The sequence below is a fragment of the Arachis duranensis genome, chromosome 3, assembly GCF_000817695.3.
Source record: "Arachis duranensis cultivar V14167 chromosome 3, aradu.V14167.gnm2.J7QH, whole genome shotgun sequence".
Taxonomy (NCBI): Eukaryota; Viridiplantae; Streptophyta; class Magnoliopsida; order Fabales; family Fabaceae; genus Arachis; species Arachis duranensis.
The window spans coordinates 122,716,256-122,740,226 of NC_029774.3; the positions used below are offsets into that span (position 1 = coordinate 122,716,256).

A 23,971-nucleotide genomic window follows, 5' to 3' on the forward strand; every position below is an offset into this window, starting at 1 on the left:
TCTCGTAGGAATGGACGAGATAAATTTTAAGCATGTTGGAGAAGTTGTAATTAAGGGGGAGGCTGCGCAGACTTTGTTTCTCATGGGCCCCACAAAATCTTGATTAACCCCACCTTGACTTTTTGATTGATCCCTTCATTTTATGATGATCAAATCTTTTGGTTGTCATATCAAATCCTAGTGGAAGTGGTTATTGTCAAATCAAATCCCTCTCTCCATCTAATCCCTTGATTCTAGGAAACTACTTTTTCAAAATCCCTTGGTTAATAACCGCGCCATGTTGATCATTAACTTCCATTTCCAATCAACATTTAATGCACCACTAACCTCTCTCCACTCTCCACACTCTTCGGTCCTTTCCTCTTCTTCCAACTCCATATCTTCTCTTCATCATGAAGAAGAAAATGGTCTCTAGAAAAAGTAAACGCATTCGGCTTTCTCAGAAGACTCCCTCTCCACAAACCCATACTCATATCCACATTCATTCTACATCTTCATCTTCTCCTTCACCACCATCCAAATGCACTTCCACCATGAGAAAGAAAGTAATTGCCCACAAAAGTTCAGGCCGAGGCAAAAACAAGGAGCCAAGTGTTGAGGCAGAATCATCTCACACTTCACCCATCACATCACCACCACCATCACCGAAGAAAGCCACACTTGGGAAGAGTGGTCAGAAATCAAAGGGCTTCGCTCTAAACAACACCATGGAATTGGAAAATCTGGAATCCCTGGAATTCAAAAATAAATTTGCCAAGAATCACTCCCACTTCGATCCTGCCAGATTCAACTCTTGCACTTCCTATGAATTCCACAAAGAGGTCATACAAAAGCGTCATCTCTATTTGATGTACCTTGTCAACCTTGAGAATCTCGCAAACAAGGGAGTAAATGTCTCCCCACTCTTCGAACTGCTTCAATGGACTCCTCTGCTTCAAATCTAGAAACCAGTTTATCCAGGTCTGGTCCGTGAGTTCTATGCCAACATGCATCTTATTGATGGCACCATCCATTCATATGTGAAAAGAGTTCACATTACTCTTGACACTGCCACCATTGGAATTGCCTTGGGATACAAGGATGAAGGACCAAGAGCATACATGGCCGAACGGTGGGACTCACAAATCGGTGTCACTCATACCGTGGTTCTTCAACACATATGTGAGCATTTCTCAGGCTTGGATGGAAATATTCTTACTCACAAGGCTTTAGGCTCCACCAATTCATTGCTCCACAGGATCATCACCCATATTCTCACTCCTCAAAGTGGGTCTCACAACAGAGTAACATATTCTGACTCCCTCATCTTATTTGCACTTGTTACATCTACTCCCATTTCTTTTGGTTATATTATGATTCGCCATATGTGGGACTCAGTCAGGAGCACCAAAAAGGCAAATCTGCCCTATGGTATGTTCTTAACTAGTATCTTTGAATTCATTAAAGTTGACCTTTTGAATGAGAAAGTAGAGAACAAAGTGTCAATGGTCAAAGGAGACGGAGCAGTGAAAGGAACCAAAAGCAAGAAATCCATGGCTTCAGAAAGCGAGTTTGAGGGTAGACCTGAGTCCTCCAAGGCCGCCAAGTCCATTAAAGAAATTCTCACTGAATTTTCAAATATGTCAGAAGTCATGGTGCAATATCATAAGGCTGCACGTAAACTGACATATGAAACTGAAAAAGCATGGATGAGATGCAAAGATAGAGTGGGTCTAATGCTGGAAAACTTGGAGAATGATTTGGGAGTTGATAATGAAGATGATGAAAGAGATTCTGATCTTAATTTGTCTGATGATTAATCCTCTGTTTTAAGTTTAGGATATTGGCTTAAGTAGGCTCAATCTGGTACTTTATTTTGTTAGGTTGGATACTCTTATAACTCTGAGATACCCTGTGATACTCTGTTGTGTTTGACTATATTTTGAATATTTAGCTTGCTATATCAAAACTGTTTGCAGGTGACCATTTGATGACAAAAGGGGGAGAAAAATAAAAAAATTGAAATTGAAAAACAGGGGTTGAAATTCTCTCTTTGAGAATTCATGATCACCCATGTTAAAGAGGATTGATGCTTGATTGAAGTATCTGTTTTAATTGTGATCATGCTTTGATTGATGCATCTGCTTTGAATATTGCTTTGAATACATTGCTGCCATCATTTGATTTTTATCTTGGTAAAATGTGTTCACTGTGTTTATGATACATTTGAATTACCTTGATAAAATGCTTAATGTTGGACTTATTTTTGGCAGTTCTCTTAATTTTTAATGGAAATAGTTGCTGTGTTTGGAAAGATTATATCTTGCTTGAAAAATATTTTTTCTACCATAACTATGATTGCTCTGATTTGTTGGAAAATATTTTTTAACCAATTTGAACATCAAAAATTATTTCTGTTTGATTATGTTGTGTGCATTGAGCAGAAAATAAGTTTATGATGTCAAATAAGTTTTGATTATCAATTTAAACTGCTCATAGATCAAGCATTTAGCATCACGTAATATGCTAAATAACATTGTTACTTGAAGCTTGATTTAAATGTTACAGGTTAGTGCTTCCCTTGGTAAAATAGCATACATCAAGGGGGAGCCATGTGATAATTTGAAAGGGGGAGAAATTCAATCTTCAAAGGGAGTACTCGTACTCAAATCTTTAAATTTCTTTCCATTTTAATTTTAATAATGTTTGTCATCAAGGGGGAGATTGATGAGTTTGGAAAACTCTAAATTAAATTGATAATGATCAAACATTATTAACAGCAAAATTATTAATTTATTCTTGATTAAAGTATGATTTTTGCTGTGTAGATTCCTTAATGGGCCGAAAATAAGATTCTGATGCAAGCCCAACAATATTCAGCCTTGGTTTGATGCTAGAATGTATGATGAGTATGGCTGAATTATTTATTGTGCTAAATGGGCCAGATTAAGTTATTATTACTACAAGCCCAAAGAAAGCTTTCCTATTTGTTCAATGCTTGATCCAAAAATTCATCAGAAAAACAAATGTTATTATTGGGCCAGAATTCAAATAGTATCATAAGCCCAATTTGTTGTGCATGCCTGGTTCGAAAGAAAAATGGAATTGGGGCACAATGGTTAAAATAATGAAAACCCAATTCATTGAATCTTGGTTGCATGCTTCCAACGGACTTCACACTTTAACTTGTGGTGGAATTTAAATTTTATCAAGTAAAGTTAATGCAGTCCTTGGAAATATGAAAGAGAAAAGGTCAAAGTGATATGATGGCAATTAATGGTAGCTTACACGCTACTACACAAAGCATGGAGAAATGCACCTAATTAATTTATCTATCATAACACTCATAGCTTTGCTTTTATTTTCTCTTTCTTCTCTCTCTATTTGCTTTTCTTCTTTTTAGTAATTACCCAGGAAACAATGGGAGCTATGTTCAGCAACCAAAAGAAAGAAGAAGATGCATGCTTCAAGACCATCGAACTAATGATGGCAAGAAAACATAACAAAATAAAAGTATGCTGTGGCTGGCTGAGATTATCACCAAAAGTGGTAAGATTTGGTGAGGTAATCTCGGGTCCTTCATACTCAAAAAGAAAGAAGGAGATTCGTCCTGCAAGTAGGAGATTCTTGGAGGCATGATTTGTCTCTGATTCTGCTCAACCACCACAGGAAGTAGCTAGAGTGGCGAAGTGATGGAAGAGGCAGAGATTGTAGCAGATGAAGCCATCATCATCATGAAGCATCAAGGGCCAGAAATCCATCTTGGAGAGCAAGCCAAGGATGGAGCGCTCGGATTGATGAAGAGTGGTGACCAAGGAAGGACTAGAGGTATTTGCATATTGGTTTTTGCATGAGTTTCCTCTTCTCTCTCTGTGGCCGAACCGGTTTTGTTTTGGAGGAAAAGAAGCTAAGCTCGGTTTTGTGTTTCAAACTGTGAAGGCTTCACTTCTCTATAAAAGGGGTGAACAGTCATGGTTTGATTTAAGGAAAGAAAGTAAGAGTGCAAGGCACAGAAGTCTCATAGCTACCTAAGCTTACAGATTTTCTTCTCCTTCAATGTATTCTGTTTTGTAATTTTTCTATTTAGTTTTGTCATGTCTTGAGTCTCATGGAAAAAGGCAAACAGTGAGGTTTGTATGAAAAAGTCATAGAGCGGAAAAAGGCAGAGAGTGCAAAATTAAAAGAAAAAAGCCATAGATGTCTTAGAGTTCCTTTGTTCATCTATGTTGTGTTTCATGATTCTGTGGAAATCCCCTTGTAAGTTGGGTTAGCACTTTACAATTTGTAATCTGGATGATTATAGTGAAATTCCATCATTGTTGTGATGGAGACTGGATGTAGGCTGCATTGCACTTAGCAGCTGAACCAGGATATATCTGGGTGTAATCTTCTCTCTCTACGTCTTCATTTCTGTTTCTGCTGCACAGGAGCTAAAATAAAAAATGTCTCGTGCCAAGTGACGAGACAAAAGTAAAAAGTCTCGTGGCTAGGGACGAGACAAAAACAGAAAAGTCTCCTCAAAGACCAGAAAGTGTAATCAGGAAAAATGGGGCTAAGATTCAACCCCCCTTCTCTTAGCCACTGAAACCATCAATACTTCTGCGATAAAACTATGAAGGAATAAGAATAAGAAAAGATGAAGAAATTTTTATTGATTGTTGATTGATTGAATTGTAAACTATGAAGGTAAAACTAAGTATATATAGAACATTGGCCTATGAAACATAAAAGCAAATAAAGATAAGATAAAGATAAAGATAAGATAATAAAGACTAAAATTGTAATTGAATTTATGTATTCTATTGGGCTAAATTTGTGGGCCGCAAGACTTCTTTATTGTTGTCATGAGCTAAGGTGGAAGAGTAGTTTAATACACCCCGGCAAGCTAGTGGATGGAAGATGTCAATAATCTACAGCTTGAATAAGTTCTGATAAAATTGTTGAGGAAGACGTGTCTGACGTGGTGACGCGGAGGAAGATGCGTGCGGCGAAGCTTGAGCTGGCGGCGACAAAAATATAAAAGGAGATGCTGTGCTTGAGCAATGATCTTAAAAAAGTACGTAGAGCACGATAAAATTGATCTTCAGAGGGCGCATATAGCACAATTAGAGTGGTCTTCAGAGGGCGTGTAGAGCGCAATAAAAAAGGGCGTGTAAAGCGCAATAAGAGAGGGCGCGTAAAGCGCGATAAAATTAAAAAAAGAACTACTAAAACAAAATACAGATTTAACTGCTGAAAAAGAATGCAGATGAAATTGCCAGAAGAAGACGCAGATGAAATTGCCGGAAGAAGACGCAGACAAGTCACAGTGGCTATTCCATGAATGATTGTTGTTTCCTATTATAACGGGGATAACCAAGACTGATGTTGGATTTTTGCTTGGATGCATGTAATAGAGATTGGTTAGATTTTGAGCTAAATTGGAATTGTGGGAGGAGGTTGAAAAAGAAGTAGGGTGATCACCGGAAAGATGATAGCTTATGTATCTTCTTCAAAAAGGATACCACGGCTCTGATACCATGATAAAATTGTGAAAGAATAAGAAAAAAAGAAGAAGAATATTATACTTTGTATTTCTTGATTGATTGAATTTTTTTGAATTATGAAGGTAAAACTAAATATATATAGAGCATTGACCTATGAAACATAAAAGCAAATAAAGATAAGATAAAGATAAAGATAAGATAATAAAGACTAAAATTGTAATTGAATTTATGTATTCTATTGGGTTGAATTTGTGGGCTGAATTTGTAGGCTACGAGACTTCTTTATTATTGTCATGAGCTAAGGTGGAAGAGTAGTTTAATATGGTATCAGAGCTAAATTAAAAGATTGATTATTCATTGTTGGAGGAGATTGAAAAAGAAGTAGGGTGATTTCTCACTGGAAAAAATGATAGCTTATGTATCCTCTTCAAGGAGGATACCACGGCTCTAATACCATGACAAACTATGAAGGAATAAGAATAAGAAAGATGAAGAAATTTTATTAATTGATGATTGATTGAATTGTAAACTATGAAGATAAAACTAAGTATATATAGAGCATTGGCCTATGAAACATAAAAGCAAATGACGATAAGATAAAGATAAAGATAAGATAATAAAGACTAAAATTGTAATTGAATTTATGTATTTTATTGGGCTGAATTTGTGGAACACAAGACTTCTTTATTGTTGTCATGGGCTAAGGTGGAAGAGTAGTTCAATATGCAAACGAAACTTCCAGAGGAAGGTGCATATGAAACTGTATATAGCTATCAATCTGCGGAGGAGAAGCAAAAGAAGATCCGAGAGTTGACTGCCGAGTTAGAGACCACAAATCAACGATGCAAAGTTTATAGCGCAAACCTGCTGGCTGTGCTAAGGGATATGGAAGAACAAAAGATGAACCTATCTGTTAAGGTCCAAAATGTAAGACTTAGTTTGAAAGAGTGACTGCATTCTTTTGCAGAGTAGGAACACACCCAACAAAACATGTAGGTGGAATGTATTATTGTGAAGTAGTGTAATACTTGTGAAAGTGTGGTAAAAATAAAAAAAATCAATGCCTTAAGAGTTTTGGACTGAAAAGCAAACACACACTTAACTAGCTCTCATTGTAGAATCATTTTTTTTCTCTTTTCTTGTTAGCAATTGAGACTGAAACCTTGGCAGTGCATTCTTCCTCGCCGTAGTTTTAATCAGCACTACTCTGTACTCTCCAACACCATTCATAAGTAACCACGAACCAGAAAATGTCGCCGCCCAAGCCAGAGCTTCCCTTTCTGGACAAGCCCCTGCCGCCGCTTGCAAAATAAGAAGATTTTATATGGGATATCCTCATATAAATCCAAGATACTAGTAACACCAAACGGGATATGCTAGTAACGATGCAAGATAATCCCTATGCATATCACTTAGGGAAACACCCTTAAATGGACCAAATGTTTTTCATTGAAGGGAAGCCAAAAGGTTGATAAAAAACCTATGGAATCATTGTTTGAACTTGAGGAATAATTGTAATTAGCTCAAAAACTGATAAATTGCTCTTGTTAAATCTTAAAAAAGAACATGAGTAGCATTAGACAGTATGCCCTTGGGGGCGGGGGACATCAATTATTGGACTATCTAAAGCGCTTGCAAGTAGAGAATCCAGCCTTCTTTTATGCAGTCCAGAATGATAATGATCACTCGGCTAGTAATATATTTTGGGCCGGTGCAACATCTAGAGTGAACTACTCTAATTTTGAAGATGCTATTATATTGGACACCACCTATAAGACTAACCGGTATCGGATGCCATTTGCCTATTTCACTGGATTTAATCATCATGGCCTACCGGTGTTATTTGGTTGTGCGTTGATTTTAAATGAAGCTGAATCTTCATATATATGGCTATTTAGGACTTTTCTCCAAGCCATGTATGGTCACTATCCTGTCTCCATTACAACAGAATTTGATCCTTCATAGAGTCATTATTCTTTGACATCTCTACAAAACACAAAAATAGTAACGACAAAGAGTTACAAAAGAGGAAGAAAAAGGAAATAAGTACAGAAACAAGTCAGACAAATAGACAAACAAATACCCAAAGCAGTCCGAACTAAGGACGGATTAGTCAAAAATCTTTTTGTATCAAGATGAGGTGGTTTTCCCCAGAGATCCTCAAGAACAACTATAAAAGCGCGTTCAACATCATCCAGCATCTCCCAGGTATAGCGAGACACTCTTACATCCTTCTGCCACTCTAGAGGGAAGGAGGGCTCGTCATTTTCATCAAGAAAAAAGGGGGCGGGCCCCCTCAACAGCTCGAACTCTAAAGAAGTAATTCTTGAAGTCCTTAAAGGACTCATCATACATCGCAAACACTTTATGGCCCTGAGCGGACCGGAAAGAAACCCAAGAAGCTTTCTTTTTTGAAGAACCGCCAGGCTTGGCAGAAACAAACAAGTAAAGAAACAGAGTCTGGGAAGGTATTATATCTAGTTCACGGCAGAGAAGTTGAAAAATTTTAATAAAACCCCAAGAATTGGGGTGAAGTTGGGATGGAGCAATATTACACGACCACAACAGGTCGGTTTCAAAAGCAGTAAAAGGAAAAGTCACATTCAACTGGCTGAAAAAGTATTCATAGGCATAAAAGAAGGGACGCTCCCTCTCAATGGAAGTCGGAAAGCAAACCCTCTCATCAGAATCAGGAGCAACAAGCTCGTAATCCCCCTCGCGAGCATTGTTACCACAAATCCTATGACGCTTCCTCAGCTCTGTGCAAAATTCAGCGTCCACAACGGAAACACACAACAAAACAAGGGAGTCCAGCCAATCAGACATCCCCTCAGGAACTCTAGAAGACATCTCTACAATGTTATTGCGAGAAGACATGGGGCCAACTAAATCCTACAAGTAAGAAAAGAAAATGAGGTTACTACAAACATCTCGGACAAAGGGGAAAACAACTCGGTCAATGCTTCTGAAGCAATAAAAAGCAAGAAAAGGAAAACCCCAAGACTCAAACCAAAGTCACAGCAAATCATCACAGAGCCTACCAAACAAAACATTCCCAAAGCAACAAAGCATGGGACCATTAAAGACGCAACCTTTTTTGAAAAAAGATCATACAGGAAGCAATCTCCAAAAGTAAGAAACAGATACAGATCTTTTACCAGTATCAAAAGCAACCAGAAAGCAACAGTAAAACCCCAGAAAGCCTCAATAGAAATTCCAAGAAAAACCACAAGAAGGAAGATAAGAAAAGCATATCATAGCAACGAGTAAAAGATCGCAAAAGGTCCAAACTTTCAAACATGCAAAACCAGAACTTCACCAAAATTAAAGACGAAGCCACGAAGAAGACGAGAAAAGCTATTACCAACCTGGAAAGAACAAGCGAGCTTCAACAAAAAACCAAAGGAGGAAGACGAAAATTTGGGAATACGAACAAGAGCAATGTCGCCGGAAGAAACACAAAGACCCCAAGCTCCAATGCCAAATGACGCCGCACCACAAGGAAAACAGAAATGCAAACGAAAAAACAAAGAGTGGAGAGAACTAAGAAAAGAAGTTACGAAAAAAGCAAAAGAAGAGAAACCGTTTTCGGGGTTTTAAAATCCAAAGTAAAAGAGCCTAAAGGAAACGGGGCAATTAATGCTCAAAATTAAAAAGCATTAAACCCTCGCACGTTCCCAAAAAAGCGTCGGTATAAAAGCGCGCGTCTTTTAGAAGAAAACGTTCTACATTAAAAAAAGACTCTACAAAGAAAAGGAATCGACAAAATGCTTGAGTTTGACTTCACTTAAGAAGGACCGAAGTCAAGGACTCGACCTCCAAAGGAAGAACCGAGCTCAAGCAGGGGCACTGTTCATACCCTGGGTCAAGATGACCGACCCGGGATGTTTAGCGACAAGGCGACCGACCTCTTCAGGTCAGACTATCCAACCTCTTCCTAAAGAGCTCGGCCAAATCAACAGGAAAGCCCAAATAAAGGGCCCAAATTGAGGAACACGACCCAAATCCAGAGGCAATCCCAGCCTACAGAGATAAAGGCAGTTCCGTTGAAGATAAGCTGACCTCACCCAAAGATAAGATAAGATAAGATAAGATAACTAACTTATCTTATCTAGAAAGGTCACTTCTCACCATTATAAATACACTGGAGCACCCAGGTATAACTCATACTCTGATTCTACTCAATACCTGCTTAATACCTTTGCTAACTTAAGTATCGGAGTCCCTTGCAGGTACCCCCCACCCTCCGGGGACGAAGGATCAGCACCACCACCAAGTCCAACAAATCGGACACATCAGTTCCGACCGCCGTACACTTGCCGGACACGTCGGCTCCGACCAACACAGAAGATCTCGTCTGAGATCGACCTACAGTTTCAGGTAACCCTCGGAACACTTGGCATGAAAGGGAATTAAAAGCAGATTATGACACCATTAACACTAACCCACTTTTAAAAACACCATCTCTTATGAAAAAACAAGTTGCAAGTCTTTATATAAGAAAGATATTCTTGAAATTTTAGGATGAGTTTATAGAGACTATGGCTAATCCTGATACAAAAATTGAAGATTCAGCAACTATCACTACTTACCGAGTAGCTAAATTTGGAGAGAAGACTAAATCTCAAATCGTTACTTTTAACTCTTTTGAGATGAAAGCTAGTTGCAGCTGTTTGATGTTTGCATATTCAGGAACTATTTGTAGGCATATATTATCAGTTTTCAGGGCTAAGAATGTTCTGAGACTTCCATCTCAGTATGTTTTGAAACGATGGACAAGGAACGCAAAAGCTGGTGGCTTTTCAGATGAACATGCTTCTGAGTTTCCAAGTAGTTTTGGTGATAGTGTAACAGTTCGTTACAACAACCTGTGACAAGAAGCAATAAGATATGTAGAAGAAGGTGCAAAATCCATATGATAAAACTATGAAGGAATAAGAATAAGAAAATATAAAGAAATTTCTATTGATTGTTGATTGATTGAATTGTAAACTATGAAGGTAAAACTAAGTATATATAGAGCATTGGCCTATGAAAGATAAAAGTAAATAAAGATAAGATAAAGATAAAAATAAGATAAAGATAGGATAAGATCAAGACTAAAATTATAATTGAATTTGTGTATTTTGTTGGGCTGAATTTGTGGGCCACGAGACTTCTTTATTGTTGTCATGAGCTGAGGTGGAAGAGTAGTTTAATACGCCCTTGCAAGCTGGTGGATGGAAGACGTCAATAATCCACAGTTTGGATAAGTTCCGATGAAATTTTTTAGGAAGACGCGTCTGACGTGGTGATGCGGAGGAAGATGCGTGCGATGGAACTTGAGCTTCCGGCGGCAAAAATATAAAAGGAGATGCTGTGCTTGAGCAGCGATCTTAAAAACAAAAACAAAAAATAAGCATGTATAGCACAATAAGATTGATCTATTGATCTTTAGAGGGCGCGTATGTCGCAATAAATTCAAAGGGTGTGTAGAGCGCGATAAAAAAAGAGGGTGCGTGGAGCGCAATAAGAGTGCAGATAAAACTGCTAAAACATATGCAGATTGAACTGCTGAAACAGAATGCAGACATGACTACTGAAACAGAATGCAGACGAAACTCTCGGAATAAGGTGCAGATGAAACTGCCGGAAGAAGGCGCATAAAGGCCATAGTGACTATTCAATGAATGATAGTTGTTTCCTGTTAGAACAGGTGTAATCAAGACTGAGATTGTATTTTTACTTGGATGGATGTAATAGAGATTGGTTAGATTTAGAGTTAAATTAAAAGATTGATTATTCATCGTCGGAGGACGTTGAAAAAGAAGTAGGGTGATTTGTCACCGAAAAGATGATAGCTTATGTATCCTCTTCAAGGAAGATAACAAGGCTCTGATACCATGATAAAACTACGAAGGAATAAGAATAAGAAAAGATGAAGAAATTTTTATTGATTGTTGATTGATTGAATTGTAAACTATGAAGGTAAAACTAAGTATCTATAGAGCATTGGCCTATGAAAGACAAAAGTAAATAAAGATAAGATAAAGATAAAAATAAGATAAAGATAAGATAAGATAAAGTCTAAAATTATAATTGAATTTGTGTATTCTGTTGGGCTGAATTTGTGGGTCACGAGACTTCTTTATTGTTGTCATGGGTTGAGGTGGAAGAGTATTTTAATACACCCCAGCAAGCTGGTGGATGGAAGACGTCAATAATCCATAGGTTGGAAAAGTTCCGATGAAATTGTTGGGGAAGACGCATCTGACTTGGTGACGCAGAAGAAGATGCGAGTTTAATACGCCCCCGGAAGAAGGTGCAGATAAAACTACCGGAGGAAAGCGCATACAGGCCATAGTGACTAATTCAATCAATCACTAAGGATAAGTGCGAAATTTTGGAGCTACACATGATGGAACAAAAAGTGAAAGAATTGTTGCAAAGTAAAAAGTACTTATTGGTTCTAGATGACGTATGGATAAGAAACCAACAACTGAAGTTTGGATTAAGCGAAGACAAATGGGAGCATTTGAAATCTGTTTTGTCTTGTGGATCTATAGGAACCTCCATTTTAGTGTCCACTCGTGATAAGGATGTTGATTGTTGCAGCAATCATGGGAACATCCCCAGCTCATGATTTGTCTGGTCTCTCCGAGGATGATTGTTGGTCATTATTCAAACAGTGCGCAATTGGACCTGACAAAAAAGGGAATGAAGAGCTAATAAACATAGGCAAGGAGAGAGTGAAGAAGTGTGGAGAATTACCCTTTGCATCAAAAGCACTAGGAGGTCTGATGCGCTCGAGAAATACCAAGAAAGAATGGCTTGAGCTTAAGGGAAGTAGCCTATGGACTTTGTCGAATGAAAATCATATTTTGCCTGCATTGAGGTTGAGCTACTTTCATCTAACACCAACATTGAAGCAGTGTTTTGCTTTCTGTGCCATATTTCCTAAAGATACAGAAATCCTAAAGCAAGATTTGATTCATCTTTGGATGGCTAGTGACTTTATTTCTTCTCGGGCAAACCTGGATATAGAAAAGGTTGGTAACATGATTTGGAATGAATTATATAATAAATCATTCTTTCAAGATGTCAAGATCAATGATGAGTCAGGTAAAATTTATTTCAAAATGCATGATCTAGTCCATGATCTTGCTCAATCAATTGTAGAGCAAGAATGTATGTTTCTAGAGAAATCAAACCTGATTGACTTGCCAAGAAACACACATCATATAGGTTTTGAGTGTGGTGGCCAAACTGAAACACCAATAGAAAAAGGGAGCATGTGAGAAAATTGACTCCTTGAGGACATTATATCAACTGAAATGGGATGGTTATTTTCAAAACAACTATGATTGGCTTCCAAGAAATAGTTCTCTTTGAGTTTTGTGTTACAGATTTTCCAAATTTCTTTCACTCAGGAATTTCAGCCACTTGAGATATCTTGCGCTTTGTGGTCTAGATATTAAGACCATTCCTGATTCTCTTTACAGTTTGCATAAATTAGAAATCTTGAAACTAAGTAATTGTGGGAAGCTTTATAGTCTACCAAAAAACTTGACTCGGTTACAAAATCTCCGACATCTTGTCCTTGTGGTTGTGATTCAATATCTCATATGTGTCCATACATTCACGAATGTGTGTATTGAGAACATTGTGTATACATTGTGAAATACTAAGGTTTGATAAACCATATTTGGGATGAGCTACTTCGAAGACAACGATGTGATGGTGAAACTAAGCTTTCATAATAAATATAGAACCGCAATCCCATTGGGACATCTGAAGGAGTAGGTTTCAGTAGAAAAAATTCTAAGCCGCCATCATCCAAGTTATACAGAACTATCTTTGAAGTTGATGCCACCGCCATAAGAAGAGTATTTCCCCAGATATATAATGGGTGTAACTCAGCACCAGTAAGCAGTGATGGGTGGCAGTGGATGGTGGCTAATCTAGTCCAAGATTGAGGCATTCCATATTCCTTCAGCAGCCTCACAGACCAATGAGTTTTTTCATGGCTGCAACAAAATTCAAGGCAATTCTTCAGCACACATAAGTGTGGAAAGATGAAGAATTTATTTTTCGGAGCCTTGAGGTTGAGGGGCAGAGAAAACTCACTACAAGTCTCCTTCACCAAGTCAAGGGAAAGAACCAAGTAATCCAGAGTGCCATGCCAATGAATGCAATTAAGAGTGGCGGTGCCAGGCACAAATACTCCTTTACCATCACCAATTATCCTTTTAAATGCGGTATCTTGAATGATTCTCTTCGAAGGGTTCGGACAAAATGCACGAATTCTGGTTTCAGATCTAAGCGGGTCCTGTTTATGTATCTGATTTACAACCGCAACAAACTTGTACTCGTCATTCACATGATCATATCCGAAGCCGCAAACTCCTATGAAATCTTGAATTTCCAGCGGTTGGGATGTCAATCCAGTACAGGGATTCCACAGCATGATTAAATTATCCATGTCAGTAATGTCTTGCAAGCAAACCAATCTGTTGCAAGAGTTAATAATTTTGTGGCAACTTTTTCCTGCGAAGCGAACGACATCAGTAGGTTGGGAAGGTTCTCGAACAAGCACCGTACCGAGAAATCTCCGAATTTTTTGTATCTGTAGAACCAACAACCATGATAAACAACTCGTGGATGGCTAAAACTTGGATCAGCAGTGATTAAACGTACATGGTCGTTAGCGAATTGGGAGCTGGAAATTAAAGTTCTCCATGAACTGCACACACTCTGAAACCTAAGCAGCGACCTCGCCGGAAGCCACAGCAATATTTCTCTGATGATTTCATCCAGAAGGACTGAAAAAGCGGTCTCAATGGGGTTCCGGTTGAAGGCAGCAGCCGTTTCAGGCCATTTCTGGTGACTCTCAAACGCTTCATATTCCTCTTGTCATAATCCCTAGGCTGCGTCATAACTACTTGAAGGGGAGATTAACGCTATTTGGATTTCGGCGGAGGTTGGTGAAGAATGGCGATGGTGGCGATGGCGAAAATGTTTCCTAACAAACTTGGCAGGTCGACGCTATTTTCTTCCAGTTTAATATACCACGGCTCTGATACCATGATAAAACTATAAAGGAATAAGAATAAGAAAAGATGAAGAAATTTTTATTGATTGTTGATTGATTGAATTGTAAACTATGAAGGTAAAACTAAGTATCTATAGAGCATTGACCTATGAAAGACAAAAGTAAATAAAGATAAGATAAAGATAAAAATAAGATAAAGATAAGATAAGATAAGATAAGATAAAGACTAAAATTATAATTGAATTTATGTATTCTATTGGGCTGAATTTGTGGGTCACTAGACTTCGTTATTGTTGTCATGGGCTGAGGTGGAAGAGTAGTTTAATATGCCCACGCAAGCTGGTGGATGGAAGACGTCAATAATCCACAGCTTGGATAAGTTCCGATGAAATTGTTAAGGAAGACGCGTCTGACTTGGTGACGCAGAGGAAGATGCGAGTTCAATACGCCCCCGGAAGAAGGTGCAAATGAAACTGCCGGAAGAAGGCGCATACAGGCCATAGTGACTAATTCAATCAATCACTAAGGATAAGTGCGAAATTTTGGAGCTACACATGATGGAACAAAAAGTGAAAAAATTGTTGCAAAGTAAAAATTACTTATTGGTTCTAGATGATGTATGGATAAGAAACCAACAACTAGAGTTTGGATTAAGCGAAGACAAATGGGAGCATTTGAAATCTGTTTTGTCTTGTGGATCCATAGGAACCTCTATTTTAGTGTCCACTCGTGATAAGGATGTTGCAGCAATCATGGGAACATCCTCAGCTCATGATTTGTTTGGTCTCTCTGAGGATCATTGTTGGTCATTGTTCAAACAGTGCGCAATTGGACCTGACAAAGAAGGGGATGAAGAGCTTATAAACATAGGCAAGGAGATAGTGAAGAAGTGTGGAGGATTACCCCTTGCATCAAAAGCACTAGGAGGTCTGATGTGCTCGAGAAATACCAAGAAAGAATGGCTTGAGCTTAAGGAAAGTAGCCTATGGACTTTGCCGAATGAAAATCATACTTTGCTTGCATTGAGGTTGAGCTACTTTCATCTAACACCAACATTGAAGCAGTGTTTTGCTTTCTGTGCCATATTTCCCAAAGATACAGAAATCCTAAAGCAAAATTTGATTCATCTTTGGATGGCTAGTGACTTTATTTCTTCTCGGGCAAACTTGGATATAGAAGAGGTTGGTAACATGATTTGGAATGAATTATATAATAAATCATTCTTTTAAGATGTCAAGATCAATGATGAGTCAGGTAAAATTTATTTGAAAATGCATGATCTAGTCCATGATCTTGCTCAATCAATTGCATAGCAAGAATGTATGTTTCTAGAGAAATCAAACTTGATTGACTTGTCAAGAAACACACATCATATAGGTTTTGAGTGTGGTGGCCAAACTGAAACACCAATAGAAAAGGGAGCATGTGAGAAAATTGACTCCTTGAGGACATTATATCAGTTGAAATAGGATGGTTATTTTCAAAACAATTATGATTGGCTTCCAAGAAACAGTTCTCTTCGAGTTTTGTGTTACAAATTTTTCAAAATTTCTTCACTCAGGAATTTCAGCCACTTGAGATATCTTGCGCTTTGTGGTCTAGATATTAAGACCATTCCTGATTCTATTTACAGTTTGCATAAATTGGAAATCTTGAAACTAATGAATTGTGGGAAGCTTTATAGTCTACCAAAAAACTTGACTCGCTTACAAAATCTCTGACATTTTGTCCTTGTGGTTGTGATTCACTATCTTATATGTGTCCATACATTCACAAACGGTGTGTATTGAGAACATTAAGTGTATACATTGTGAAATACTAAGGTTTGATAAACCAGATTTGGGATGAGCTACTTCGAGGACAACGATATGATGGTGAAACTAAGGTCTCATGATAAATATAGAACCGCAATCCCATTGGGACATCTGAAGGAGTAGGTTTCAATAGAGGAAATTCTAAGCCACCATCATCCAAGTTAGACATAACTATCTTTGAAGTTGATGCCATCGCCATAAGAAGAGTATTTTCCCGGATATATAATGGGTGTAACTCAGCACCAGTAAGCAGTGAGGGGTGGCAGTGGATGGTGGCTAATCTAGTCCAAGATTGAGGCATTACATATTCCTTCAGCAGCCTCACAGACCAATGAGTTTTCTCATGGCTGCAACAAAATGCAAGGCAGTTCTTCAGCACACATAAGGGTGGAAAGATGAAGAATTTATTTTTCGGAGCCTTGAGGTTGAGGGGCAGAGAAAACTCACTATAAGTCTCCTCTACTAAGTCAAGGGAAAGAACCAAGTAATCTAGAGTGCCATGCCAATGAATCCAATTAAGAGTGGCGGTGCCAGGCACAAATACTCCTTTACCATCACCAATTATCCTTTTAAACGCGGTATCTTGAATGATTCTCTTTGAAGGGTTCGGACAAAATGTATGAATTCTGGTTTCAGATCTAAGCGGGTCCTGTTTCTGTATCTGATCTACAACCGCAACAAACTTGTACTCGTCATTCACATGATCATATCCGAAGCCACAAACTCCTATGAAATCCCGAATTTCCAGCGGTTGGGATGTCAATCCAGTAGAGGGATTCCACAGCATGATTAAATTATCCATGTCAGTAATGTCTTGCAAGCACAACAATCCGTTGCAAGAGCCAATAATTTCGTGGCTACTTTTTCCCGCGAAGCGAATGACTTCAATAGGTTGGGAAGGGTTCTCGAACATGCACCGTACCGAGAAATCTCCGAATTTTTTGTATCTGTTGAACCAACAACCATGATAAAGAAATCGTGGATGGCTAAAACTTGGATCAGTAGTGATTAAACGAACATGGTCGTTAGCGAATTAGGAACAGGAAATTAAAGTTCTCCAGGAACTGCACACACTCTGAAACCTAAGCAGCGACCTCGCCAGAAGCCTCAGCAACATTTCTCTGATGAGTTCATCATGAAGGACTGAAAGCGGCCCCAATGGGGTTCCCGTTGAAGGCAGCAACCGTTTCAGGCTGTTTCTGGTAACTCTCAAACGCTTCATGTTCCTCTTGTCATAATTCCTAGGCTGCGTCATAACTACTTGAAGGGGAGATTAACGCTATTTGGATTTCGGCAGAGGTTGGTAAAGAATGGCGATGGCGAAAACGTTGCCTTACGAATTTGGCAGCTCGGCGCTATTTTTTTTAGTTTAATATACCACGGCTCTAATACCATGATAAAACTATGAAGGAATAAGAATAAAAAAAGATGAAGAAATTTTTATTGATTGTTAATTGATTGAATTGCAAACTATGAAGGTAAAACTAAGTATATATATAGCATTGGCCTATGAAACATAAAAACAAATAAAGATAAGATAATAAAAACTAAAATTATAATTGAATTGATGTATTCTATTGTGCTGAATTTGTGGGTCACGAGACTTCTTTATTGTTGTCATGGTTAAAATAGAAAAGTAGTTTAATATTATGTAAGATTAAAATTTGTATTACTGAAAAATTTCAATGTGAAGGTTAATTAATTTTCTCTTAGAAATGATCGATCATAACTATGGTTACCATAAAATTAACCACACCTAATTAATATCTAGCTATAATGTGGTCTCCCAAAACGACCTTATTACTTGTTTGCAGGAATATTATCTTGTTAACACAGTAGGAAATAGGAATCAGTGCAAGATAAGTTAAACTAGTACAAAAAATCCATGAACCTGTGCATTTTTCTTATTGTAACACGGTATAGTGATGACCAAGTACATTAGAACTTTCTATCTTAGATTGTCGAATTTCTCAACACCTCAGTTCCATTAATTATACACTATTTTTCTTTTCCGATTTTTCTTTTATGATAATTATTATATTTATCATTTTGCTTGTAGATTATCTATTATTACAAAGAGGTACTTAGAGATAAGAAAAATTATACGAGACCTCTATTACCATGGATTATTTATTGGGATAAAGAAAATTTTGACAAGAAATTAATATAGAAGTCATCAAAACAAAGACCAACAATTTGTTTTATTTATTTTATCTTATTAATTCAATATAGTCTTTTTTATCTTGTCACATTCTTGTTTTCTTCTTATAAAATTTTTATTTGTGTGATTATTATTGTATTGTTACCCTTTTAGTTAAACAAGATAATATTAATATTAAATTTGCAAACAACACAATAAGAGTATTAACTAATTTGGTTAAAAAAAAAGGACAAAAGAACTTAATAAAGATGATAACACGATGAAGGAAAAGAAAAAAAGATAAACAAATAAAGTTTTGGGGTGTTATAGATAAAAAGGACTCAATCTATAAACTTAAAAATTTTACAAACCAAAAATGTTATTTGTATATTAAACAATAAACACTACCATTAATTAAATTTCTGGTACTATTAGATTTTTCTAATATTTTATTATTATCTTTATGCTAATTTTAAAGCTTAATATTCCTTGTTCTAAGGTCACCTTTAAATTTATAGATTTGGATCGATTTGATTTTTTGTTTATAGATTTAATGAAAAAAATAATAATAATAAAATGTCAATGGAAGAAGGCAACATAACAGATGAAAAAAAAAAGATGAAAGAAGATAAAAATTAATTTTAATTTATCTTTTATAATAAAAAAGAATGTAAAATAAAATATAAAATGTGTGTTTTTTTATAGTGATGCAAAGTAAGATGAAAAAAAAAATACCAAAACAAGATAAATATGATGTATGTGCTTCTTTATAATTATAATTTCTTTTTTTATATGTCAAAACAAATCTAATTATTATTTGTATTGATTTAATAGAAAAGAGAAAAAAGATAAAAACAGCACAAAATCGCCAATAAAATTAATGGAAGAAGCTGAACTAAACAAATTAATAACGCTTAATAATAGGGATATAAATTATAATTTTTAGTGTTTGTTGTTTGTTGTTTCTTATTTTAATTTTTCAATATAATTTTTGTTATGAAATACTACTGAATGATGACTAATTTTTTATATATTTATTGGTCCTGAGACTTTTTTATTTATTATTGTTTGCCGCATTAGTTTGATTGTACCTCACCACCCCTATTGTCTTAATCATTCAATATCACATAAATGAAACGTATCGTATGAAACGTATCGTGAGAAAATTGTCTGATTCAGAAACAGAAATTTAAAAGGAATTTCCTCTTTTATTCAGGTTAATCAAAAAATGCATATATAAAAGAGGACTAGACACACATCTAGCTAGAACCAGACATTAAATTTAATGCATTGTTGTTCATCTCTTGAGTCTTGCCCTCACTAGAGTACAAGATCTAATAAATTCGATGCCTCTTTCAAGACCTAATTAATTTGTCTTAATTAATTTATGGTGCATTGTCTTCTTCCCTTTCCTGATCTAGACTCTACACATGCATCATTCATGCCAGCACCGCCAGCCCATATATTATCCTTGTCATTTACACTATGGGCTCTAATAGCCTAGCCAGCTAAATTATGGGCTATGTCTTTAAGACGAACGAAGTTTGAAGAAACCAGAGGGAGGTAAGCCCAATATTAGGACCCCTAAAATCAGGAGATGAGCCCAAATTTAGGCCCATCTTGAAATTCAGCATTTAAAATGAGTCACGACAAAAAAAGGAATATCGTCCAAGGCTTCCAAATAAACAAAAAAGTTGTTACCCCAGACTAATAAAGATTACAGATATAATTATAATTTATTAATATTACTTCTTCGTATCAATTTAAATTTTTAAAAATGATATTATGATTGAAAGTGATATTATGATATAATATTAAAATTTTGTGTTTGAAAAATCGATTGTTGGTGAATCCAAAAAAAACCATTCACTCGTACCAGTTTTGAAAAAAGTGGTATCATAATAGCAAAAAAAGATGTTAATCTCAACCTTTAGAAAATTATTACCGAAATTGTATGTTTAGGGGGAAAAAAACTCTTGTAACATTTATTTGAGAGTTTTAAAAAATTCCGATTAACCCCGGCCCCCGCCCCTTTTTTTTGTTTCTATCTTGTTCTTTCTCCTTTGAGGTGTCCGATTTTCCTCACTAACTCCCAAAAAGAGGGTAAAAGAAAGGGTATTATTATAATGAAGTTTCCAAGGTTTAACAAGGTCGGCTTTTGAGGTATGGCAAAAGATCCCTTTAAGTTAGATTCCTCCAACTCAAGTTTGCAATCATTCCTGATGTGGGCCTTAGCTTATTGGTGATGTTAAATTGTTAATAAAGGATTTGTCCCCATCTATTTAGCGCATGATGATATAGTAGTAATCTTGGTCATTTCAGTGGATAGCAAACACATTTAAGCATTGGTGGCCTCTGTCTTTTAAAATAGGAATATGTCCCTTCCCATCACCAACTTGTTTGTGCCATGCATGCTTCATGATAACACTCGCACATTGTGTGTGAGCAAACAACCCAACAACAATGGTGGGATCATTCTTACACAATTTGCAGCTTGTTCGCGCACCTTCCCTTTTCCTCTCAGCCTCTCACTACCATTATTTAAACAACATAGATACATTTTATGTAAGATATTTTATGTATTATTGATAAACATGAGAAAATTCAAAATAGCTACTAAGAAGTATAATATCTAAACATGACCATTTGTTAAACGTCCATAATCTTTTAGAAGTCGCATGATATTTTTTTTGTTTGTTTAGATCTATTTTTATACAGTTACGGTCATTTATTCGTGGTTTTAAGAATATTTGCGACCATGACTCTGGTTTGTCTCTCATGGACCACGGTATAGTCGTGGATTTAGATTGATCTAACTTTGACTCAAAACTTGGAAGGATCTTCCGTCGAAACCGATAGGATGACTCTTAATAAGACATCAACGGGATAACACAAAGTTCGAATGAAAGCTAGGACAGGATCAAATTCATTAACTTTGCTTGCACACATAATTAAACTCGTACCATTTGAGCTACTAATACAAAAATTACATAGCAGCCAAGATTCCTTTAGATATCACTCAATGTCACCTTGTAATTGTAGAAATTAAAGTGTTCTAGATTTTTAGTTGGTTGAAATTATTTAAAAACTTCTATGGAGAAAAGGAATCATATCGATATAGACAACTATTCCAAGTTATGAGTGGATAATTTAATCTCGATCATTTTTTTTCTTTTGAAGGAAACATAGTAAAACTGCAACTACCATTAAGTACTTGAGGGAGGGGAATGAGTCGAATATAAGATTTTTAAGTCTAAATAAAACCGCAATCAATAGAATATTCGAATAATCAGTTCCCTCGTCTGTTTTTTTAAGCTCATATCCACGAGAATTAATAACTATTACACTATAGTTAGAAAAATTGTAATTTGTTTCGAATAAGGTCTAATTAACCTTGCAAGAATTTGTCGTTTGTCTAATCCGCAGTTTTCTTTTACTTGGTCCGTCGTGTGATCCATTCCCTTATCCTATCTTCTAAAAAAAAAAGCAAAAGTGATTCTCGTGCCTCCTAATAGTTTCCACAAGTCTCGCTATTAAGAGAGAGAAAGGGATGTATAAAAATTGATTAAATCTGAATCCACTTAGTTTAAGGAGAAAAAAACAATTGAGAGGAAATCAATCGCCAAACTCCTATGCAAGGTGGATGAAGCTAGAAACCCTATTGGCTATGAATAATATTATTATATATACTATGATATTGATATGATTTAAGGTGAAATCATGGGATCCTAAAGTGAAAAAATGTTGAGAGCTCTCTTCTAGCCTCGAAAATATAAAATATTTACAAGCGAGTCAGATTTGGCAATTGGACATATCTGGTGCTATGCAACTTAGAACTTGCTTTGTTTCACGACCAAGTAGTTTTTGACCCGTGAGACGGTTTACAAGTCTATCTAGTGCTTCCTTCATCCACCAGTGTTGACAAACTTCTCTGGCTTCAGATACGCTCATCTACAATAACAGTCCCCCAAATCAGAAAGCTTCAAAAATTAATAATTGAAACATTCAATCCAATTGATTGCACAAGCACTTACCCATGTTCTTTGACGAACGTTCTGCTCTGGCCAGAACTCAAGTTGCTCTTCAACAAGAAGTGGGAACATGTACCCTTCATAGAAGGTATCATGGGTTTTGCTCTTGAAGCTCCATTTCCCCAATTTACCCTACAATACACAAACTTTGACTTAGTTGTAAGAAAGAAAGAAAAAGTCAAAAAGCAAAGGCTTAGGCTCACCCCAACAATGCCTCGCACCCCAGCTTCCTCTATGGTCTCTCGCAAAGCTGCCTCCTTTTTGGATTCATCAAGTTCCCATCCTCCCTGGCGTTTTGAAAACCACACAAATAATGAACATTTGGATTATTGAGTAATAAGAAATAAATTAATAACAGGTAGGGTGCACTGTACCTTTGGGAATAGCATTCCTTTGCCTTTCTGAGAACTAATAACCAGAACTTCCAATTCATCTAAATCGCCCAACCAAGTTTTCTCCTCAATCTTATATCTATACGGTATGCATCTGCAAACACGGTACACAGTATTAGCAACTTTTACTTAACAAATTCATTTATTCAGAACAGGGTCTTCTTGAGAAATTCTCTTTTTTTTTTTTGTTTAAACAGAGAACGACTCAGCATAACCCAACCTCACCATGAGAAACTAGAAAGAGGAAAATGTCCGAAATTTCCCAGAATTGAAGGAGAATAAGAAGAAGAATAGATAGGAGAAGGAAGAGACGAACCCCACAACTTGGCGACGACCTTTTCTGTAACGCTGTAACTCCCGACCGGTACGAGAAACCAATGCGACGACATTTTCCTGGGAAACTAAAGCCACCATTTTTGTTCCGAGAAAAAGAGGAAGAAAGGAAGGGAAGTTGTGGTTTAGTGGATAGCAAAACGCGAAGTGAGGAAGGGGACCCTTTTAATAGTGTGGTAACTGCTTAGAGAGAGAAACTATGTGCCTTTTTAGGAGAGAGAAACCGCTTTACTTTTTTATAAATTTAGACAACTTCCCCCCTCCTAATCTTTATGTTTTTCGGTTTAATTAAACGGTTTAATTTTGATCAAGTAATATACGGTTATCTAATTATATTCGTAATTTTAAATAATTATTTATATAATTAATATAAAAAAATATATTAAAGAGTAAATGTCATTTCTCGTTCCTTAATTATTTGTTCAATAAACTTTGTACTTTCTAACAAATATAAAAATTCAAATCGGTCCTTATTTACTTTGAAATATGTACGTTTCAGTCTTGTAACTGGTTTCAAACATATATTAAAATAGATAGGACTGATTTTGATTTTTATATTTGTTAGGGGTACGAAGTCTATTGAACAAATGATTACAAATCGAAAATGACATTTATTCTATATTAAAATTAAATTTTTTATTAAATATATTTTAAAATAAAATATATTTTTTAATTGGTTTTTGTAAAATATAGTTTAATATTATATAAAAAATTTTCCCACATATTTTTTTTCTATTAAAATTTTGTAAGTGTGATATTAAGGGT

At 36.4% G+C, this 23,971-nt stretch overlaps 2 protein-coding genes and 1 pseudogene across 2 annotated transcripts; 1 reads left to right on the forward strand and 2 right to left on the reverse strand.

Annotated features, from left to right (window-relative positions):
- Positions 1 to 11,814: 11,814 nt before the first annotated feature.
- Positions 11,815 to 15,965, forward strand: LOC107480931 (putative disease resistance protein RGA3; annotated as a pseudogene).
- A 349-nt stretch (positions 15,966 to 16,314) lies between these two features.
- On the reverse strand, positions 16,315 to 17,565 carry LOC107480928 (F-box/kelch-repeat protein At3g23880-like). The gene is made up of 2 exons (XM_052258487.1): positions 17,393 to 17,565; positions 16,315 to 17,257 (listed from the first exon to the last, which is right to left on the reverse strand). Exons 1-2 carry the CDS (start codon positions 17,563 to 17,565, stop codon positions 16,315 to 16,317), a joined length of 1,116 nt encoding a protein of 371 aa, XP_052114447.1.
- Positions 17,566 to 22,011: 4,446 nt separating this feature from the next.
- LOC107481043 (nudix hydrolase 18, mitochondrial) lies at positions 22,012 to 23,367 on the reverse strand. The gene is made up of 5 exons (XM_016101252.3): positions 23,190 to 23,367; positions 22,856 to 22,967; positions 22,685 to 22,768; positions 22,485 to 22,613; positions 22,012 to 22,401 (listed from the first exon to the last, which is right to left on the reverse strand). Exons 1-5 carry the CDS (start codon positions 23,285 to 23,287, stop codon positions 22,243 to 22,245), a joined length of 582 nt encoding a protein of 193 aa, XP_015956738.1. The 5' UTR covers positions 23,288 to 23,367; the 3' UTR covers positions 22,012 to 22,242.
- Positions 23,368 to 23,971: the final 604 nt, after the last annotated feature.

Excerpts from the sequence above, each read along its gene's own strand:
- LOC107480928 (XM_052258487.1), bottom strand. The coding sequence starts at position 17,565 with ATGACGCAGCCTAGGAATTATGACAAGAGGAACATGAAGCGTTTGAGA. Across the intron at positions 17,258-17,392 it reads CTGGCGAGGTCGCTGCTTAG|ATACAAAAAATTCGGAGATT; the intron begins GTTTCAGAGTGT and ends TTGGTTCAACAG.
- LOC107481043 (XM_016101252.3), bottom strand. The coding sequence starts at position 23,287 with ATGGTGGCTTTAGTTTCCCAGGAAAATGTCGTCGCATTGGTTTCTCGT. Across the intron at positions 22,769-22,855 it reads AAGGAATGCTATTCCCAAAG|GGAGGATGGGAACTTGATGA; the intron begins GTACAGTGCACC and ends TCAAAACGCCAG. Across the intron at positions 22,614-22,684 it reads GGGTGCGAGGCATTGTTGGG|GGTAAATTGGGGAAATGGAG; the intron begins GTGAGCCTAAGC and ends TGTGTATTGTAG.